This window comes from Aphis gossypii, chromosome X, assembly GCF_020184175.1.
Source record: "Aphis gossypii isolate Hap1 chromosome X, ASM2018417v2, whole genome shotgun sequence".
NCBI lineage: Eukaryota > Metazoa > Arthropoda > Insecta > Hemiptera > Aphididae > Aphis > Aphis gossypii.
Genome location: NC_065533.1, coordinates 22,297,474 through 22,317,925, shown reverse-complemented (window position 1 = coordinate 22,317,925; position 20,452 = coordinate 22,297,474). Strand labels below are relative to the sequence as shown.

The 20,452-nt window shown below is 28.0% G+C and overlaps 1 protein-coding gene across 1 annotated transcript in view; it reads right to left on the bottom strand.

Moving 5' to 3' along the window:
• LOC114119437 (uncharacterized) overlaps positions 1-20,452 on the bottom strand; it is a 268,368-nt gene that overhangs the window by 77,391 nt on the left and 170,525 nt on the right. Inside the window, exons 7-11 of the mRNA XM_027980994.2 lie at positions 19,847-20,154; positions 18,050-19,311; positions 11,644-11,860; positions 7,157-7,362; positions 1,515-1,590 (exon numbers count right to left, since the gene is read on the bottom strand). Coding sequence (XP_027836795.2) covers positions 1,515-1,590; positions 7,157-7,362; positions 11,644-11,860; positions 18,050-19,311; positions 19,847-20,154 — 2,069 coding nt within the window. The remainder of the gene's footprint in view (positions 1-1,514; positions 1,591-7,156; positions 7,363-11,643; positions 11,861-18,049; positions 19,312-19,846; positions 20,155-20,452) is intronic.

Here is a 20,452-nt window from a genome sequence, read left to right as displayed (position 1 = left end):
AGTTATTTTATTAAAAAAATACTATTTGTGGGGAAAAACTTTTGTCGTAATGTTTATATTTATTTCCAATGCATAGCTAAATTTTTAAAATATTTAGCCTAATTCTAACCTTTTTATGCCATAACCCATTCCTACTGTGTAGATTGAAGTATGTTAATATTGACGTATAAATTAATAACAACTAGTAATATTATACATATTGTTTTATAATATAAACAATTAACTTTTGTCAAAGTTAGTCTAAACCACTGTCTTGCTTATAGCATATTAATATATTATAATAAAATGTTTTTAGAAATATACGCTATTTATGCTTAGAATCGTTTTGCGTGTACAATAACAAAGTATAGCTATGTAGCTAATAGATATCCATCTTACTTTTGGGATGAGCTATTTTTTAATGAGACAAAGACTATCAAAGGTTCAGAACCACCACATCGAAGACCAATTTTACAATCTACGCCCATCAATTAATTAAATTAATTAAAAAAATAATAATTGTATTGAAATACTTAAAGAATATCAGTTACTAAGCTAATGATGATTACTTAAAGCTACAATAAAATGGACGAAAATAAAAATTAATTATAAATTGTTAAAAAAGTAATTTATTTTTGAGTTTTTAGGGTGAATTTGAATTAAATCTTGAGTTTATGAACTACAGCAATATTAGATAATAGCTTCTAAGTTAATATTTACTTTAAGTCTTTATCAGTGATATATTGGATATGAGACTTAGACATTAATATACACATTTTAGAACTGATAGAAAGTAAATTTCCATTAAAGTAAAGAGAAATTAAACAATTTTACTTACTAAAAAAAATTATCAAAGAAAATTGTACGAGTACTCCAACTTATTACCTCCCACCAGTAAAATATATTATTTGTATTTATTTCGAATTACTATTTTTTATTATACAATATACTATAGTAATTTAAGCTTGTTATAAGTTAAATTAATTTTCGAAGGTTAAATATATATAATAATACTTAATGGTATTTATTTATGAAATACCTATTAAACTAGGTTGCTACATTGTATGAAAACTATGATATTTTATTTTTCTTCGAATCAACATGCGTTTTCACGCAATATGATGGTGACAAAAATGTCGTAAACTATAACATACATGAATGTCCCACGGGGGTTCGCTAATTTAGAATGACGGGGTAATGTAAATTCCATTACACCACCATTTTAAATTAGTAATTCTTCGTTGGTCATTCTGTTTATTTAATAATAATTGTGAATCATATACTTTCCCAGCAGTGTTTTAAAAATTATTCAAAAGGTTAGGTATATAGTTGAATAAATTAGAGAATGTAACACTGTAATATCAAAAATATTAAACGAAAAATTGCTATTACTTAGCAAATTTATAATATGTTGTTAATATTAGTACCTATTACACCAGTTTTTAATTAATATGAATTGTTAATTGACTAAAACTAAGTTTTGTAAATTTAAATTTAATATGATATTTTATTTGTACGTGTTTGAAGTTCCTTACCATAATCGTTGATGATAGTTTTCTTATCGGTTTTTATTTTGGTAGGTTGTGATGTAACATGATTACGAGCTTCGTCCTGTTAAACATATACAAATCAATTTTATAAAATATTAAAATATGATATTACAATTAAGGCGAAGCAATTAACTTTCCAAATATCGTCATAATAAATTGAATACAATAAGCAATGTACTTATATAAAAATGACGAAAAAGTGCGTCTATAAAGTGTATATATTTATATAAATATATATTACAATTATTAGGTACCAATATATTAATATAGAACAATTTTTATTTAAAATAATGTACTTGTACAGTTGTCAGTTGTGTACCTATACTTACGAAATACAAATAAATTGTTTTTTTGTGATATTTTACACTTATTATATTTATTTGAAGTGAATATATATCACTAATTTATAACTATTTTACACCCTATTGTGAGTAAAATATATATGAATATATTTTATGAGTTAATATTTGTATATTTGTGATGTATTCTTTTTTTTTTTTAATATTACTATTGCTTATTTATTTTTATTGCCTAAATATATTGACAATACATATTATCATCATGTATTAAACATAATAACATATAATATTATGAAGGATTCAATGTCGTTTGCATGGACTGTGAGAATTACTTTAAAAATTTTAAAATATTAGTGCACATATAAAATAACACCCTTCTTTTTTGGACTTAGCATTTTTTATTTTTTATAGTAAATTAAATATTTTGAAAATTTCATTGAGTATTTAGTAAAATAATAATAATAAAGGCAGATAATAAATTGAAGTCACCATAAATTTATTTGAATTCCAACAAAATAACTAAAATTATTTCCTAAGTTTAAATTTTCAACTTCATAAAAATTTTTAACTAAAAATGTTTGTCTATAAAATATTGTGATGATGCAAAAATTATTATAATTTTAAGTTTCAGTAAGAATTACTTATAAGGAACTTAAAATTTAAATTTAAAGCCTTAATTATAAAAATTGATTATTGTATATATTTTTAAATACAAAATAATTTGAAATTTTGAAAATTTTAAAATTTTAAATTACAACCCTAATAGAAAAACGTTACGCTTGTGTATTCCAAATATTTTTAATTAAAAAAAAAAAAAAAAAACAATTTTTATATTTATAATAAATATAATATATAAATTAAAATATTTAAAAAATGTAATTAATGGTAAAACATTAGAATCTAACTTTGAATCAGTGGTTCTCAACAGGGGTGACATGGATCCAGCTTAGGGGTAACGTAAAATATCAACAGGAAAAGAAAAAAAATTAATTTTTTCGAAAAAAACATATTATTATTATTTATTATAATAAATATAATTTAATATAATACCGCCACTTTGTAAAAACAATCAGTGTCAAATTTCCTATTAAATTTATATAAATCATTATTAGTTTTGCTCTTGAATTTATTTTATTATATTTTCCAATTTAAAGTTTAAACTGTTAACAGTGTCAACGTTTTGAATGTTTTTTTTTCTGTGTACTACCTATATATGTTTTATCGCTAAGTCCGATTCAAATGAACACGGTTGCAACTCGACTAAGAATAATAGGCTGGACGCTATACAATATATTATTATAACAAACAACAAATATTTAAGCGATGAATTGTATAATATGAATTTTTTCAAATAGTAAAATAATAATATAATAAACATAAGGAGGACTTAAAATTATGTTAGTCCTAACAGTTACAAATAATAAGGTGATAAGATAATAATTATAATAAGAAAACTATCATAAAAATATGATATTAATAATTATTACGGCATAATGCGCCTGATAACAGTTGTTATCGATAACAAATAATAATAAAAAGAGCGAGATACGTCTAATCTGCATTATACACACGAGACGACGGTAAAAGCTGTCTTACATATTATAAAAGGCGGCAATACGCAACGACTGTAAAAATACGTAAGACAAGCCACACGCGCTACGTGGCACCAGAAAAGAAATAACGACGAAAAACGGAGCGTGAACAAAACGACGGCCTTTGTTACGCTCGTTAATTATAGTACTATATAAATATGCGGAAATCAACTCGCAATGGCGATTAAGTCCAACATAAAATAAAAGAAAACGGTGAACAAACAATACGCAACTATGCTGCGACAACGGGCGACGGCGGCTCACGAAAGGATACTTTTTTAATAATAATAATAAAAAACATGTCGGCTAGGACCGACGCCGGCCGGATCACCGATTGTCAATTCAATCGCGACTAAGATAAGATAATAATAATAACAATCGCCGCGGAGTATACTGTCTGGCCCGAACAATATATAATATGTATATATACATATATTTTTAATAAAAGAATAATTTTAAAATATACGGCTAAGATTGTTTTTTTTTTTTTTTTTTTATGTTAGGGTGACTCGGTGTTTGATTCTATACTGGATAAAGGTGACATGAATCAAAAAAGGTCGAGAACCACTGTTAGACGAATCGTTAAAAATATTTTATTCGTTTAAAATAATTTAAAAATATAAAGTGATCAATTTGTTTATTTTATAATTTATCAATACAATATTTTTTTTCCTAAAAATATTAATTAATAAAAGAGACAATTTTAAGATGATAATTCTGATTATTAGAGATAAAGACAATTGATTTTCCTGAAACACTTTATTGGAATACCGGAAACACAAACCCAGTGAAATTCTGACTTTATTTTCAAGTTTTAAATTAATTAATTTAATTCCTATATGGTATCAATATTTTTAATTTTTAGATCAATTTTTAGATTTTCCAAATGTAAATTTGTATTAAAGCACTTTTTTATAACTCAACTTATAGTGAAAAAAAAAATAATAAATCAAAGTATTATAATTATGAGTAGCCATTAATGACAATATTTTGAGAATAATTTGAAAAAAACGTGTACACTTGTTACGAAAAAAACATATTTTTTAAAACATCGAGTTGTATTGATTTATTTATTGAGCTTAATGAGCTAACAAATAAAAATTGCTCTGAGATAAATAAAAAATAGAGACATGTTTTAATATGCATTTTCATTTGAAAAAATATTTTTCTTATATTTTGAAGAAAATTTAAAAAAAAAATAATTTTTGAATACATCAATTTTTCTGGGCATTATGGAAATGTTAGTACTTTGCGATGACTGCATAATATATACAAAAAAAACTGCATCACGTTAAATTATATTTAAATACAAACAAAACGCATAACAATATTTTTTTACTTTTAATTTCTATAGGTGTGGATGACTTCTCACCCATATTTCTTTCTAAATACGGAGCGCTGCACCATAAAACTAAAAACTAAATCACTATGGAAATTCAGAAGATATAAAAGTATTGAATATAAATTTTTGAAATATTTGTTGGTAAACATTTAAAAATTACAAGTGTGATAACGAGTTTTTATGATCATAATTTTTTATATAAATTCATCACAGCGTTTATAGTTTTAACATTTACAAAATCCGTATAATATATATATAATTGGGTATTTAAATATTAAAATAAAGTTATTTGTTTTTCAATTAATTTATAATAACGAAATTATTATACCATAGAATTAACTTAAGTTTTTGTAACGTAACTGGTTTTATAATTTTAATTGAAATACCATTATATAACAGTAACATAATTAAACTACAAAAATCAAGAAACTTAACTAGATTCATTTGTTTAATTCGTTTAATTATTTTTCAATTTTCGCCAAAAAAATAAACATGCCAAAACCATTTTATACTTTCACGTAAATATATAAGAATAAAAACAGTTACGATACTTATAAATAAAAAACATATTTAAAGTTGTTATTAGTCGAAAAAAATAGCTAATTATTTCTTATTTGTGAAAATATTCATGCAAGTAGATACCTAAATTATTTAAATAGGTAGTTCATAAATAAGTACCAAATACAATTTTTAATAAATTTATTAACAAAATAAGACCATTATGTACAGTGATATCACATACAATGGGATGTGTAAATGTGTTGATATACGTAGTTTATCATTAATCAGGTATTGATCTTCTAAATGTCGAGCTAGTTTTTTAAAATGAATACAACAAAACCGTATGACACGTGGTATTAACACGTTACCACATGTCAACAAGGTAAAAGCGATCAATAGGATTAACACATTCTGCGCGGCATCGGTGGGAATTATATTGATGCCATGCCAAGGTAATTGAATTTTGACTAAATATATTATGTAGACCATCCCAAGAGTCACATTTGAATGTATGGAGATGACATTAAATCTACGTCGAACAAATATTATTGGTATGAGGGTGATCAGCGTACCCGCAAACTACAATCATCCAACGTATGATATATGTACGTTTATATTGTATATATATATTATAATATATATGCAAGGGACTGGACAAGATAGGGCACAAACATTTAATTATTTCATGAAAAGCTTTCGTGTTAACGTTTGACCGATATAACGGATCAGCCCAACAATTAATTTATTCACTTAAAAGGGAAAAAATTGTAGGTAAAATAATTTAATTGAAATCCTAAAAAAAAAAAATGTATCACTTATGACCAATCATGAAACTATAATATTAAATAGGGAGTAAACAATAATAATTATATCTGATCGGACTTTTAAACAGTTAAAATAAATTAAAAATATTATTTACAAAAATGTAATTATCATAACTTAAAATATGTGTAGTTTTGTAACAATTATTTTTAATTTATTAACGCAGTTTAAAATCCTTTTACATTGAAAAAAAAACATTAGTGTTACAATAATACATGGACTGATTTTTCACAACCAATTTTCTGCACGTAATATGAAACCAATGTATCAGTAACATTATTTATTACTTTTAATGCATTTTTCAATCATATTTGGTATAAAAATAAATATATAGGTTTATGACATTTAAATCAAACTTAATAAAAAACAAAATACATTTTAATTTGTAATATGTTTAAAATTATTTAGTTCAAACCAATAATCTATATTTTATATTAAGCAATAGAGTATTAAAATAATTGTAATATTCCATTAAAATAAATTTAAAAGTACGGATAGGATATAGTAAATGTGTGTTAATTCTCGTCTGGTAATTTTTTTTTTTTATGTGAAACTTATTCAAATTATGTCTTTGACCATAAAAAAAAATAAAGCAGGTACCTATGTCACCTTTATACAAATCGATTGTGGTCAAATAACTGAACAGTGCGGCTGAGTTGAATGCCAGTTTAACGTGTCAAGTTATTTTTAACTCGATCGCATGGTAGCTACATTTTATACTTGCATGTTAAAATGCCATTTAGCCCCTGAAAATGTTTAACAATCGATCTTCCCAAAATTGAACGAGTATATAACTAAAATGTACCTTTTTAAATAAACCTAAATCTCTTTGTATAAAACGGTGATTTTTTTTTTTGTATTAAACTATATATTATTATCGGTAGAATTAATATCAAAATAATATTATTTTAAATTTAGTTATACTGGATTTGTATTAATGACTTTTTTTAATAATCAGTTAAGTTTCATATAGTAATATTATATTATTATCATCAATAACCTGTATAATCTAATTAAAAAATAAATAATTTTTTTTAAAGAAATAATTTAATTTGATATTTTTTTTTTTACCGTTTCTAGAGTCTTGTTGCTGATTTTGCTTTTGAGTGACCAAATTGACCCAAAAAAATCATCTAAGTTGCTACTGTGACGTTCTTCTGCGCTGTCGGTTTGTGTAAACTTCATCCTCCGAAATAATCTTGAATGCAATGTTGGTAAATCTGATGGTTTACCTACTGGATCATAACTATTGATAAAATTGTGGCGCCACATTCGTTCTAGAAAAATAATACAAAAAAGTCATCATTATTATAATTAATTTTACCATTAAATATGGCTTAAAATTTATGAAAACTGTAACTCATTACTCAACACATTAATCAAAGTTTAAATGTATATACATATATACATATATTAAAATAATCGATTAATATTTCTATCAAGCTTCTAGACTAAAAATATAAGTTGGGTTTTGTTAAAATTGTTAATGTTTATGTTGTCAATAGTCAATATTGATTTGAAAAATTATTTTTTGCGATAAGAGAAAATACATATTTTATTAATGAATAAATAGGCATATTATTTTCCATTGAAACTTAAAAAGTTCTATAATGTAGGTATAATTTTTAAATCTAAAATTCAAATATAAAACAAATGTTCATAAAATATTTTTTAAAAAATAAATATAAAAAAAAAAGAATTAAAAAGACTTTTAAATTATAACCAATCAAGTAAAAAATTTTAAATTTTAATATACCTAAAAATTAACTAATGTATACAGTCTAATGAATTTAAATATCTGGTTGTAATTCAGAAGTAGTATTTCTTTTAATAGAAAAATAATATAAATTATAGTTAAAAATGTATTCAGAAAATCTTTATATATATAATCCTCATATTCAACTACCTAATGGTTCACTTACTCAACTGATAATCAATAATATAATATAGTGTATAAGACAATGGTTGTCAAATTAAGAGAGTGATCAAGTTATGTATAATATTAATTTCATGAATATATGTAAATAATAATATCCGATATTATGAGTCTTGTAGAACATTATTTGACAAAATATATCCTAAACGGCCCTATGATATACATCATACCAATATATGAAATTTCAATGCTCTCATTAGTCATTACAAGAATACAAGAGTTTAAGAGTACATGAGTAAATTTACGGTTAAATATTTTAGAATATAAAAGAAACTATATTTCATATTTCCTAAATAATAATTTAAAGATACATTCATAGCTTTATATCTTATATTCTTCACGGAATAAAATGATTAAATAACTGTATTCATTTACAATAATAAAAATAAATAAATAAATAAATAAATAAATATTTTTCATAAAATGTTGCCTTTGTTTATCAATCATTTTAATATTAAATTGAGTGGGTTGATGACATTATCTGCTTATTATTGTTTAAACATTAAAGTTATATAAAATTATCTAGATATTAAATACAGAATACTATTTCATTGTCATGAATTATTTTCAAATGTATTGGTTTGATTTTAATATAATTTTATTTTAAATTAATGGTTGAGGTCCCTGTATAGATGCTCCAGTAAATATAAAAATAATAATTTATATATTATTGTTTTTTTTTTTTTTTTTTTTTATACAGTTTTGAATTCTAAACACAGCGTGATACTTATTTAAAGTTCATGATTTGGAATTATGTTAGCAAACATAATCTTATTTATTTCATCTGCATCAGCAATGTACTAAAAAATTTTGTAAACCTTTGTGAATAATAGATAATGGACAGAAAAGATTTTTCAAAAAATTGACATAATACATTAATTTATTTATATCCAAATGCGTTGTATGTCATAGTTTATTACGTAAAACATATTTCTAAATCATAAAGTAATACATTTTTCATGGGTTTGAAATACATTTTATATTTATATAAACTAGTTTTATACAAATGCATCGTGAATAATGAACCTATAATAATAGAATTAACCAGTTCGATAATGTTGATTTATTTGACAATTCTACAGAAATTAGAATGAATCTTATCAATTCAGAAGCCATGTATTTTACACTTAAATTAAACAAATTATTGTAATGGTATATACATTATGATATATCATTATTTAAATTTAAGAAAATTAAATAAAAAATTATCTGTTCAACTGTACAAACATTAATCTAAAAACAATAATTATTAATAGTTAAGTATTTTTAAATTTAAGAAAATTAATAATCTTTGAAGCTATTCAAACATAAATTATTATAACAATAGTACATATTATAAAGATATCAATATACGAATGATTAATGCCGCTATCTATAAATTCATGTACAAAGGCGGTATATTAACATCTGTAAAAAGGCCTACGACAGTCAACACGATGCTCAGTCACTCACCAAACACTTTCTTAATAAATATTATATTTTTCTGTTGATTTTTATAAATGTAATAAATGTAATTTTCTGTAACTCTATCTTTCGATTTGTTTATTATAATACATCAATATACCTCTTTCTCTTCTGATTATTTAATATCTACTACACCAAGTCGGACAAGATACAGCTGATGACCATAAGTTGTTCGAAAGGTAAGCAAAAAATATACATAATAAATATCTTCTATACATTACCACCTCTTATAAGAGAAAGACTCTCGTACCCGTCCTCCATTCTATATCTCATAAAGTGATGAGTTGAAGATACATAACTGAAGAAACAAATATTTAAATACAATCTTATATTTTAACTTTATAATCATATTTTTAACTCATTACAAAATACATGATTTTGATTTTAATTATAGGTATATTTTGTTTGTAGTAAATTGTAGAGCTGATGTTATCTTACAACAAGGAAATAAAAAAATATTTTTTTTTAAATAAAACATTGTAACATGCTATTTATATAGTTTAAAAACATAGGCACATTTTAATAAGTTCGTAAATTACTTATTTTATTTATTTTTATATAGATTGTGTTAAAATAATTATATACTTTGTGACAGTTTTTAAAAAAAAATTCTTAATAAATTACGTACCTATATAAGTATTATTGAATTAATTAATAAGTAATAGACCTAATATTTCAGAAGACTGCATAATATTTTATACACATAATAATAATAATATATTAATATGTTATTTAGCTATTACTATCACATACACGGTTAAAGTAAGGTAACCAAATATAAGTTTATTGATATTTACTGTTCGGTTATCTTCTAATATATTAATCATGTACCTACCTATTAAATAATAGTAATTTATTAATTATGGTATAATATAATATCTGATATCACATTTAAATACCTATAGATTAAATTAAAATAATAAATCTATTTTTTTTTTTACGGTATATGAGTAGAAGCTATTAGTAACATCAATTATATATTTTTAAATGTATTTATATAAATAGAAAAAACACATTGCATATTATTTATTTAAACACTTTAATAATAAAGCTTCAACTGCAACTTTAATGAAAATTAAAATATTAAATATTATTTAAGTGTTTATTATTTGCAAAGGTTTATAAATAGTTATAACTTAAAAATATATCAAATAAAAATCAAAATTAAAAATGCTAGTTAGGTGACTTGGAAAGTTATAAAAATATTATGAATTTGATTTTATAACTTTTAACATTTGTTTAAAATTATGTGATGTTTACAACATCTTCGATTGTATTGTAAACTGTATTCAGTACACATTATCCATGTTTCCGAAATATCGTTCAACCAATAACTATAATTCCTAATTTATTTTTTATTTATCGTTATTGTCTAAGATATTCCCTAAATAACATATTAACCATAAAATATGAAAAAGATCACACTCAATTTATCTAGATAATAATCTCGGTAATAAAACAAATCTACGAAATTATAAAAACGATATATTTACCTATAAGTATTTAGATTATTATTTTTTATTTTAAATAAAACAATAAACTGGATGTTTTATAAGTTACTCTTAATAGCAACATATTGTATTATAGTATCGCAATCGAAGCGACTCACGAACAATCGGGCTTGATTGTCTTTTTGATCGAATAATGGCACACAGGTCACTATTATAGAGCTTACCATAAATACAATATAATCGAGAACGCGAATATCATTGTCATATTTACTTCAGATCGATCTTTTTTTGATTGTTTTACTAATTGTATGGTGTAAATTTAGTTTATGCACAATTAAAAATGCAATTTTTGGAAAGCTTTAATACTTATAGCGTAGGTATTCGAAACAAAAATGGACGCGATAAAATGTATATTAAACGAGATCAATCAGAATATAAAATGGTATTGCCGATAAAGAGTGTGTTCAATCGTATTTTACCTTCAGAAACAATACGATAAAGTGTATCGATCGACTACAGGTTATATTTAAAATTGTTTTAAAATCCATTAGAATATTTAAATACTATTTCACATAATAACTTTGACCTAAATAATATGTGTAAGACGTTGGTATTATTATTGTTATTTTTTTTTTTAATTTTGTAAATATTATACATTTCTTAAATTTATTAATGAGAATTTTATGCTAATGTATTAAACTCAATACCTTTAATAACAGCTGTTGATCCAGACAAAATCTTCCAGCAGTCATTAATCATATGGACTTGTATACGCAATAATGAGTCCACTATATCTGAAGGGCAAATATCTGTAGCATTTTTAATGCAAATTTTTGCACCAAACTCAAGAAGATCCAATACGCAATTCCACGATATTTCCGGTTGTACGATGGCTAAATGAAGAGGTGTATTTCCATATATATCCTGAAAAATTATAAAATACCAAACATTTAAAATAGCGATCAAACATCAAACAACATAACAGGTATTAAAATGTCTTGTTTATAAATAATAACGATTATGATAAATACTATTATTTATTATTATTGGGAATCAATATTAATGGTAAATATTAATTCACACAAATATGTTAGGAGCAAATATTAAATTTCTTATGCTCTTTTTGATAGTGAGCCAAAATATTATTTTCTTATTAAAATAGCTCAAGTAATTAATTTACTGTACCTAATATAAGTTTCAAAAACAATTAAACATATTTGTTACAAGAAAACCTATTGATTTCTAATGCAATGAAATAATTTATAATGATTTATGCAATTTTTTTTTTATTATGTAGTCATTCATAATTTACACTAGGTATATAAAAAATAAAAATTATATAATAATATATCATATGAATGATACTTATTTAAAAATATTATTAAAATACGAAGATCGAATTTCTATTAATATAAAAATAATTTAATTACTAAGTATTAGGTAAAAAATACTATATGGCTTATTTAAGTGTATAATTTATTTTAATCAAAGTATAAAAATATAGCTTCTCGTCCTTTGTTGAAGAATGCTCATTGCTCATGTAATAAACCTTTTGAAAACGTTAAAAGTTTACTTTTTCACAAATTCTTAGGATTATATTACAAACTTAATTTAGTGTAAAATATATCTTTACAGTATAGTCCATTTAAGACACAATATCAAATAATAGTTTTATATTTTATTCATGAGATAATTTATTTAAGAAAATTAAATAATTACATCATACATTGTTTCATTCAGTTATTTTTTCATCAATTAGATATATTATAAACTATTCAATACAGTTTTAGGGAATTTTATAATATTAATAAAGTGTAATATTTAAGACTAGCTTTATCCTAAATATTTGAAAATATAATACATTGTGTACATATTTTCACAACTAAAAAAAAAAATCTTATTATATTTACAATAAATTAAACGACTTAATAAGTAAAATATTTATAGTTTTCACGTTTTATTATCCTATTCTAACTGTTTAATATATCTATTTTTTAATAGATTTATCAATTCATTTATTCGCAAATAATAATTAAATTAAGTTTAATTGGCTTAAACAATTTTTCTAATATATATTATTATTTCTCTATTTTTTTTTTTTTTTTTTTTTGATCGATTACAACTTCAGCAATTAAGGCCATTAGTTTTAACTTATTTTCGTACAATGTTACATTTAATTCATTTTTTTTTTTAATTTAATAAATTGTAATGATATATATATATACAGGGTGTTCCTAATTTGAAATTTCACGTGACAGCAGATTTCAGCATGATATACCTATTTAAATTATGGGAAAATGACCTATTTGAAAACTTTTTTGAATCATATAGTACAAATGAATTCGGTATTAAATTTTTTTTTCTTAATTGGGAAGGGGAGGTTTCAGAGGTAACTTTTAAAACTCAAACGGGAGCCTATATTTTTGAAGAATGATTCATGCACAGTTTAATTTTTAATGAATTTTGACTGGTCCTTTACATTAATGTGTTAATAATTGAAGAAGCTATCGACATCTCAATATTTTATAAAATGTTAACATATAGTGAATAATTATCAATTTATTAAAGTATTATACAGTAGTCAGTACAAAATGATTATCCATATTATTGTTTGATAGTAAACCAATTATAAATTATTTTTATTTATGATTGCCTACTTAAATTTCTCGAATTTTCAATAGATGAGTTATGAATTTTAGATAATAATATGTATAATCGATGATTATAATAATTAATAGACTATTTATACAGTCAAGATTAATGAGTAATTAACACGGACTAAGTCATACAGGACTAGACACTATAAGATTGGAGGGTATGGGGAGATGACCACGAAATGTAGTTCAAATACAGGCGGTGTTCGGGTTGATATTTTCTTTTTAGCATTACTAACGCAATCTGAGTGGATACTTTTGGTACTAGATCATAGCATTAACACATCTAGTTCCATAAGTATCCACTAAGACGGCGCTAGTGATGCTAAACGGAAAATATCCCTTCGAACACAGCCTGTTATAATGACGATTAAAGATATATAGTTTGGAAATAGGCTCATATAAACAATTACAAATCTTGAAGCCCAAACCTTCTGAAATAATTAGCTGTTCCCGCTAGTCACTATCGAGACCTGGCAGTATTAGCTGTTTTTTTTTGTACAATATTGCCATCGATATTCTTGATATGATCGATATTCGATATTATTATCGATATTTCCTCTAGTCTTGACAAAAATCAAATCACTAGTAATAATTATCGACACTGGACTTGACCGAGCGGCAAGCGCTACAGTCCGGCTCATTAAAAGTAAACGTTCAAGGTGGGTTAGGTTAGGTTAGATCTCTATTCCGTCTACTCAAAATGTCCATAGTTAGCTCCCTGTAGCCCGGCCGGAATCCGACGGCTTGGAATCTTTTCCTTTGTGAATCGTGGATTGCTGTTCTTCGTGCTTAAATATCTTATATAATAAATATAATATATATAGGTACCAAAGTTTTTATCAGGATGATCAGAGATGTATCCATTCCAAGTATCAAGTATAAAGTACGAGTCAGTTATCATTGGCCTAAAAACTGCGCTTGTTAAGAATAAAACACTTTAATAGGTTCATAACTGTAAGCGGTAGAAGAGAAATGTTTTTTTGCAAATACTGGTTTTATTATATTTTACTACATTTTGATGAGGTCACAGCATCATCGCAGACACGCTTATGATTTGACGGGAATTTATACATATATGATTGACGTACGTAGTTGTACGATTGACGCAGAGCGTGGGAAGAGTTGATGCGCGAGCACTGAGCGAGCACCTTTACGCCACATAGTTCAATAATTGTTTCTTTTTATTATTTTAATTTTAAACATTATTTGGACTTTGAATATTTTCGCAAACGACTAAACACTAAAATGTACTAATACTACATCTTACTGTAGCCAAACATTGCACGCTACAAAATTTGCGCATTCAGTAGGATTAATTTTGTTTAAATATTCTTTAGTCGAAGTACCTATTTTCTTTTTCGAAAGAAAAAAAACTGTTTTTTTCATTTTCAAATTTTTTCGAAATAAATAGCTTTACTTGAAAGAATTCACAGACAATTTCGGCAACGAATCACTGGCGAAGAGGACAGTTGAAGACTGTCAACCTCAGCACTTCCAAAAAAAAGAGCGATGAGCGTAGTGTGTAACATTCAAGTTCGTCAGACAGATGGCCGTTCTGGTAACCCCCCAAATATAAAGAACTAGTGACTGCGGCACGCCATGATTCCAAGCCGTCGGATTCCAATCGGGCCACTGCAAGCTGACTGAACATTTTGAGTAGACGGAAGATAAATTTGTAGCTAAATCAAGAGACAATTATAAAGCACGCTATACATGGCAGTTAATGATCCTAAACTAATACGATGAGCGTAGTTTGCAACATTCAAGTTCGTCGGACAGATGGCCGTTCTGGTAACCCCCCAAATATAAAGAACTAGTGACTGCGGCACGCCATGATTCCAAGCCGTCAGATTCCAGCCAGGCCACAGCAAGCTAACTATGAACATTTTGAGTAGACTGAAGATAGATTCGTAGCTAAATCAAGAGACAATTATAAAGCACACTATACATGGCAGTTGCAGATCCTAAACTAATACGAGCAGCGTAGTTTGCAACATTCAAGTTCGTCGAGGAGACAGATTACTGTTCCGGTAACCCCACAAATATAAGGAACCAAAGACTGCGGCACGCCACGATTACAAGCCGTCGGATTTTCAGAAGGCCCACAGAGAGCTAACTTTAAACATTTTGAGTAGACGGAAGTTAAATTTGTTGCTAAATCAAGAGACAATTACAAAGCATACTTCTTATAAGTCATATTACTATAGGTACTTTTTATTTATACCTAAGTACATATCTAATTATCTAAACTTATATTATTTTTTATATGTATTTTATAAATATCACAATAAGTATATCGTATGTACACTTAATTCTTTATTTGTGTTATTAACATTATATATTAAAATTTTTAATATTTATTAAGTTATTTTCATATTTTAATCCCAACAAAAGAAAAAATATATATATTCATATAATATCATATGTCATGATTTTGATGTGAGGACACATCACAAAAAAACTGGGATATATTTTATGATATATATAATATTTATCGAACGACCTTTAATTTTAAAGATCATATTATTCAGACAACATTTATTATAATTATTATACATTTATTATATCATTTACATTTTTTATACATCAATTTATGTTATAACTTTAATCAATAACCTTTAGAATTAAGACAATAAATAAAGTTACATTCGATAAAATTACACACACACACACACTCACATAACATAAGATATAATGATCCCAATTTTCAATCACGGGTCAATTTTATTATTATTATCTCCTTGTGCAGACGGCCAAAGGCGAGTTTAAAAGACTACCTAAATCGTCTAGACAGTAAGACATAGTGAAATAATTATACCTAAATGTTTGTAATAATAATTTAAAATATATGTATTGATGTGTGTCAAAAAGTTAAATAAAATTAACAAGCAGTGATTCAAAGAAAAATGTTTTTTTTTACTCTAAAATATAAATAGGTAATCTAATTTCGCATATCAGATGCTAACCACGGTTTCAACATGCAAGTCGCTATAAGGATCGGAGAGGTAATATTACCAAGTTATAATATAATATGTAACTGATTTAGAACTACATAATCGAATCCGATATTATTTTAGTGTCTTTTTATTAATTACAAAGTGAATACTATACTTTTAGGCTTTTTGTTACTACATTACTAATACTGTTTTGATAAAACCCCCTGTTATTGCTTGTATTCTTAAATCGATTGTTTATTAATATATTACTTATTATTTCTAAACTTGGTAGGTAGGTAAAGATTAATCAGTACCCTACTATGCTATAGTTATATATTAATTAAGTTTGTATATTAATCAATTGTATTTATAAATCTAGTCATAAACTACAACTATGATTGGACATTACCTGTTTTAAATATAATAAATAGACTATGTGTTAATCAAATAGAATTATTACTTAAAATGTAATATACATATTTATAATATATTATATTGTATACTGTATAGCATATATATATTATATATAATATATTTAGGTTTTAGTTAGCAGTACATTTTTTGATATTAATATTTTTATGCTTCAAGTAAATCCTTATTCTGGTATATGGTATATTATACAAAAGAACATGCTTACTGGTTTATCACTTTTATGACAAAACTGTTGAACTTTTAACAATTTTTTTTTTTTGCAAAGTTGTTTGAAATATCCCTTTAAGTGTACTCTTTACTACGCTCTTTTTTAATTTTTAGCTAAGGGAGGAGATGGAAAGACACACATTATATTTCATTTTCTCACTTTTAAAATAAATCTTTTGAATAATTTCACTTTTATCTTCAAAACCTTCTTGAAACTATCATCCCGAAATATCACAACGTCACCCTTTTTTCCATTTTTGGTTTGTAATGGGAGGGAGCATACGTAGTTTTTCAACATGTAATTATTCCGATGGGGTATTTAAATAATTCCACGGTTTTTATTTATGCTTAACTTTACAATACAACAAAATACACGTTAAATCATTCTTTGATTGAACTAATATCAATATTGCTATCTGGAAGTTACGAGAACTTACTTACAACACTACACAATACAATATAAATATAATAAGACAACAGAAACCATATTATTATTATTATGAAACTAATGCACGAGTTTTCTCGTTTCACTGTGTCATCTTGTGTTAGATTTTGACTCAATTTTAGTGATAAATTAATAACTTACCGCCACCACCACTATCATAACCGGTAAGTTCATTCTAGTAATAAATCAACGGGATCTATTACAATGTATGTATATAAATTACAAGGTGACCATTGATGACACGATCAAAAAAGGCATTCGACGAAACCCATCTCCTGCCCGTATCGCACATAAACTATCACTACTTACCCGTTTCACTGTCGTCTACCTAAATTTCTACTCGAGTTTGCCACCGCGGGCGAGAAAAGGTCGAACATAAAACGGATATACCTACCCACTTAAATGACTAAAACAATAAATCGCCGAGTTTACTGACCTGGACGTTTGGAGACCCGCCAAACTTGAGGAGCAAATAAATCATTGTGGGATTTTGGCGGACGACGGCCAAGAACAGCGGCGGCAGAGTCATCAGGTACTGTTTGGTGTACATGTCGGCCATTTCGTTCATCCGGTCCAGCGACAGCGAGCTCTTGATCTTGAAGATTATTTTCGGGACGACCGTCAGGACGTCGTCCGTGTCGGCGGCGCTCGGTTGTGACGACACGGCGTCCGGCAATGTTATCGGCGGCGGAGTCGTCGTCGACAGCGGAGGCGGAGGCGTCATCGTCGACGACAGCGTCAGCGGCAGCTGTGACGCGGCGCCGGGCGGCGAAGGTCGCACTGACGACTGCACCGGCTTCGCTTGTTGGGTCGGACACGCGGCGGCGGCGCCGGCGGCGGTAGACGGCGCGTGGTCGAAAACGACCACGGGCACCGCGGCCGGGCAATCGCTGGCCATCGGCACCGAGGCCGCCGAGCCGCCGGACGTGGCGCCGGCCGGTACCGTCGGCGATCCGGTGGACGACAGCGACTGGAACGACTGGAGCGACGACAGCGAGTCGAGAAACAGTAGGCGGCCGCCGTTCTCCAGCTCGTAGTCCGCGTACCGGCGCTGCTCGTGCCGGTCGAACAGCGTGTCCACGTCCAGTTCGGTGCTGCTGTCCAGGTCGCTGACGTTGCCGCTGCTGTACGTGTCCCGGAACGACAGGTTCCACAGTATGGCGCGAACCACGTCGCTGCTCCGGCGCAGTTCGCTCATGATGCCCTTGAACTCGACGGGCGGCATACCGGCCGCGGAGCCCTTCGGCGGTGGCGGCGGCGGCGGCAAGAAATCGGCGGCCAAGCAGCTGTACCCGACGACTCCGATGTCCTCGGCGGCGTAGGTGATGGCCGGCCGCATCTGTGGCGGTCCGGGTACTGTGACCTCGTGGCCGGCACACATGTCCGACGGCGCGGACCGGACCAGCTTGCTGCAGCCGGCCCGGAGCTTCTGCAGCAGTGGCCGGTTCTTCTTGATCGGTTTGTCGTTGTCCAGCGACAGTGAACGTTGTCGCGTCAGCACAGACCGGTTGGCGTTGCGCTCGGCGACCGCCACCACCATCGCCGCCGTCCCTGCCGCCGCCAGTGGCTTTGGCTTTGCCGACGGCGCCACCGCGGTTACCGGTTTAGGCGACGACGCCGCTGCAGACGTAGTCGTACCGACCGCAATCACCACGTCCTCGTCTTGCCGCCCGTCATCATCGGCCATCGATCTGATTTCTGAAAATAATTACAATATAGATATAACGGACGTTCATATCACACGATTGTTTGTTATTATTAATTATTGAAATTGGGTTTTAATATAGTTTTTTAACTCTCGTGAAAAGTTGTCATTTTGGAGTTAGGACGATTGCGTTAGATCGACGATATTATACAACACTGCAGCAACGACGAAACAGAATTTGAACTGATCGACGGGAAAACGATGTTTTGAAATAATAACGATACCATATTTTCCGAAAAAAAAAATGCATTTAATTCATCATTGATTACCTAATTCTCTTTTACTACACTTGTATAATATTATACTATCTAAATTAAATTTCAATATTGTATGCATTGTTTTACCAATAATTATTATATATCGAGTGTAGGTAAATATAACTGTTTTACGATTATTTTAAAATCAATAATTCTTACTATTGTCGTTGCCAAAATGTAAGAATCTCAATTCCGTTATCACCGTATATTACTAACCGTTATTACTAACCTGTCCGGCAATGATCAAATAAAAAATAATAATAATTATTACCTGTATTATAATGATAAATATCGTGTATATCAAATCCAGTGCCCTCGTCGATTTCACATTGAATCGAGACAGGCTGAACGTTACATCGTTCACTTGGTTCGGACGAGACAGACGGAGAAAGTCGGGGGGGCACATCCAAATCAGTCAACACGTGACCACCGGCATTTGGATCTATGCCGTTTTCAAGTAATGTCCGAACCACGTCCAACGACCCGTAGTCAATGGCCGTGTGCAATGCGTTTTTGAACGGTAACAATGCTTGATCGTCCAACGACAGAGAACTGCGCGAAGAATCATTTTGATCAGATCTGTGTGCAAAATAAATTTATAATAATTATTGGCGTCATACTTCCGACAGAGTTGCAGGTTACACAGTAATGACGTTTGATTTAATTTAAACAAAACGCAATTTTATGAATTTTATTGTTTCCTGAAACTCAATAAAAACAAGAAGTATAACGATATACTATAAAACAGTATCCATTATGTGATGTGTTATCATTTTATTTTTTTTTTTTTTAAATATTAATGAATCATGAATGAATGAATGTTTATTTTATTTAGCAGTTTGTAGGTAATATGTACATAATTAATATTTATTATTAC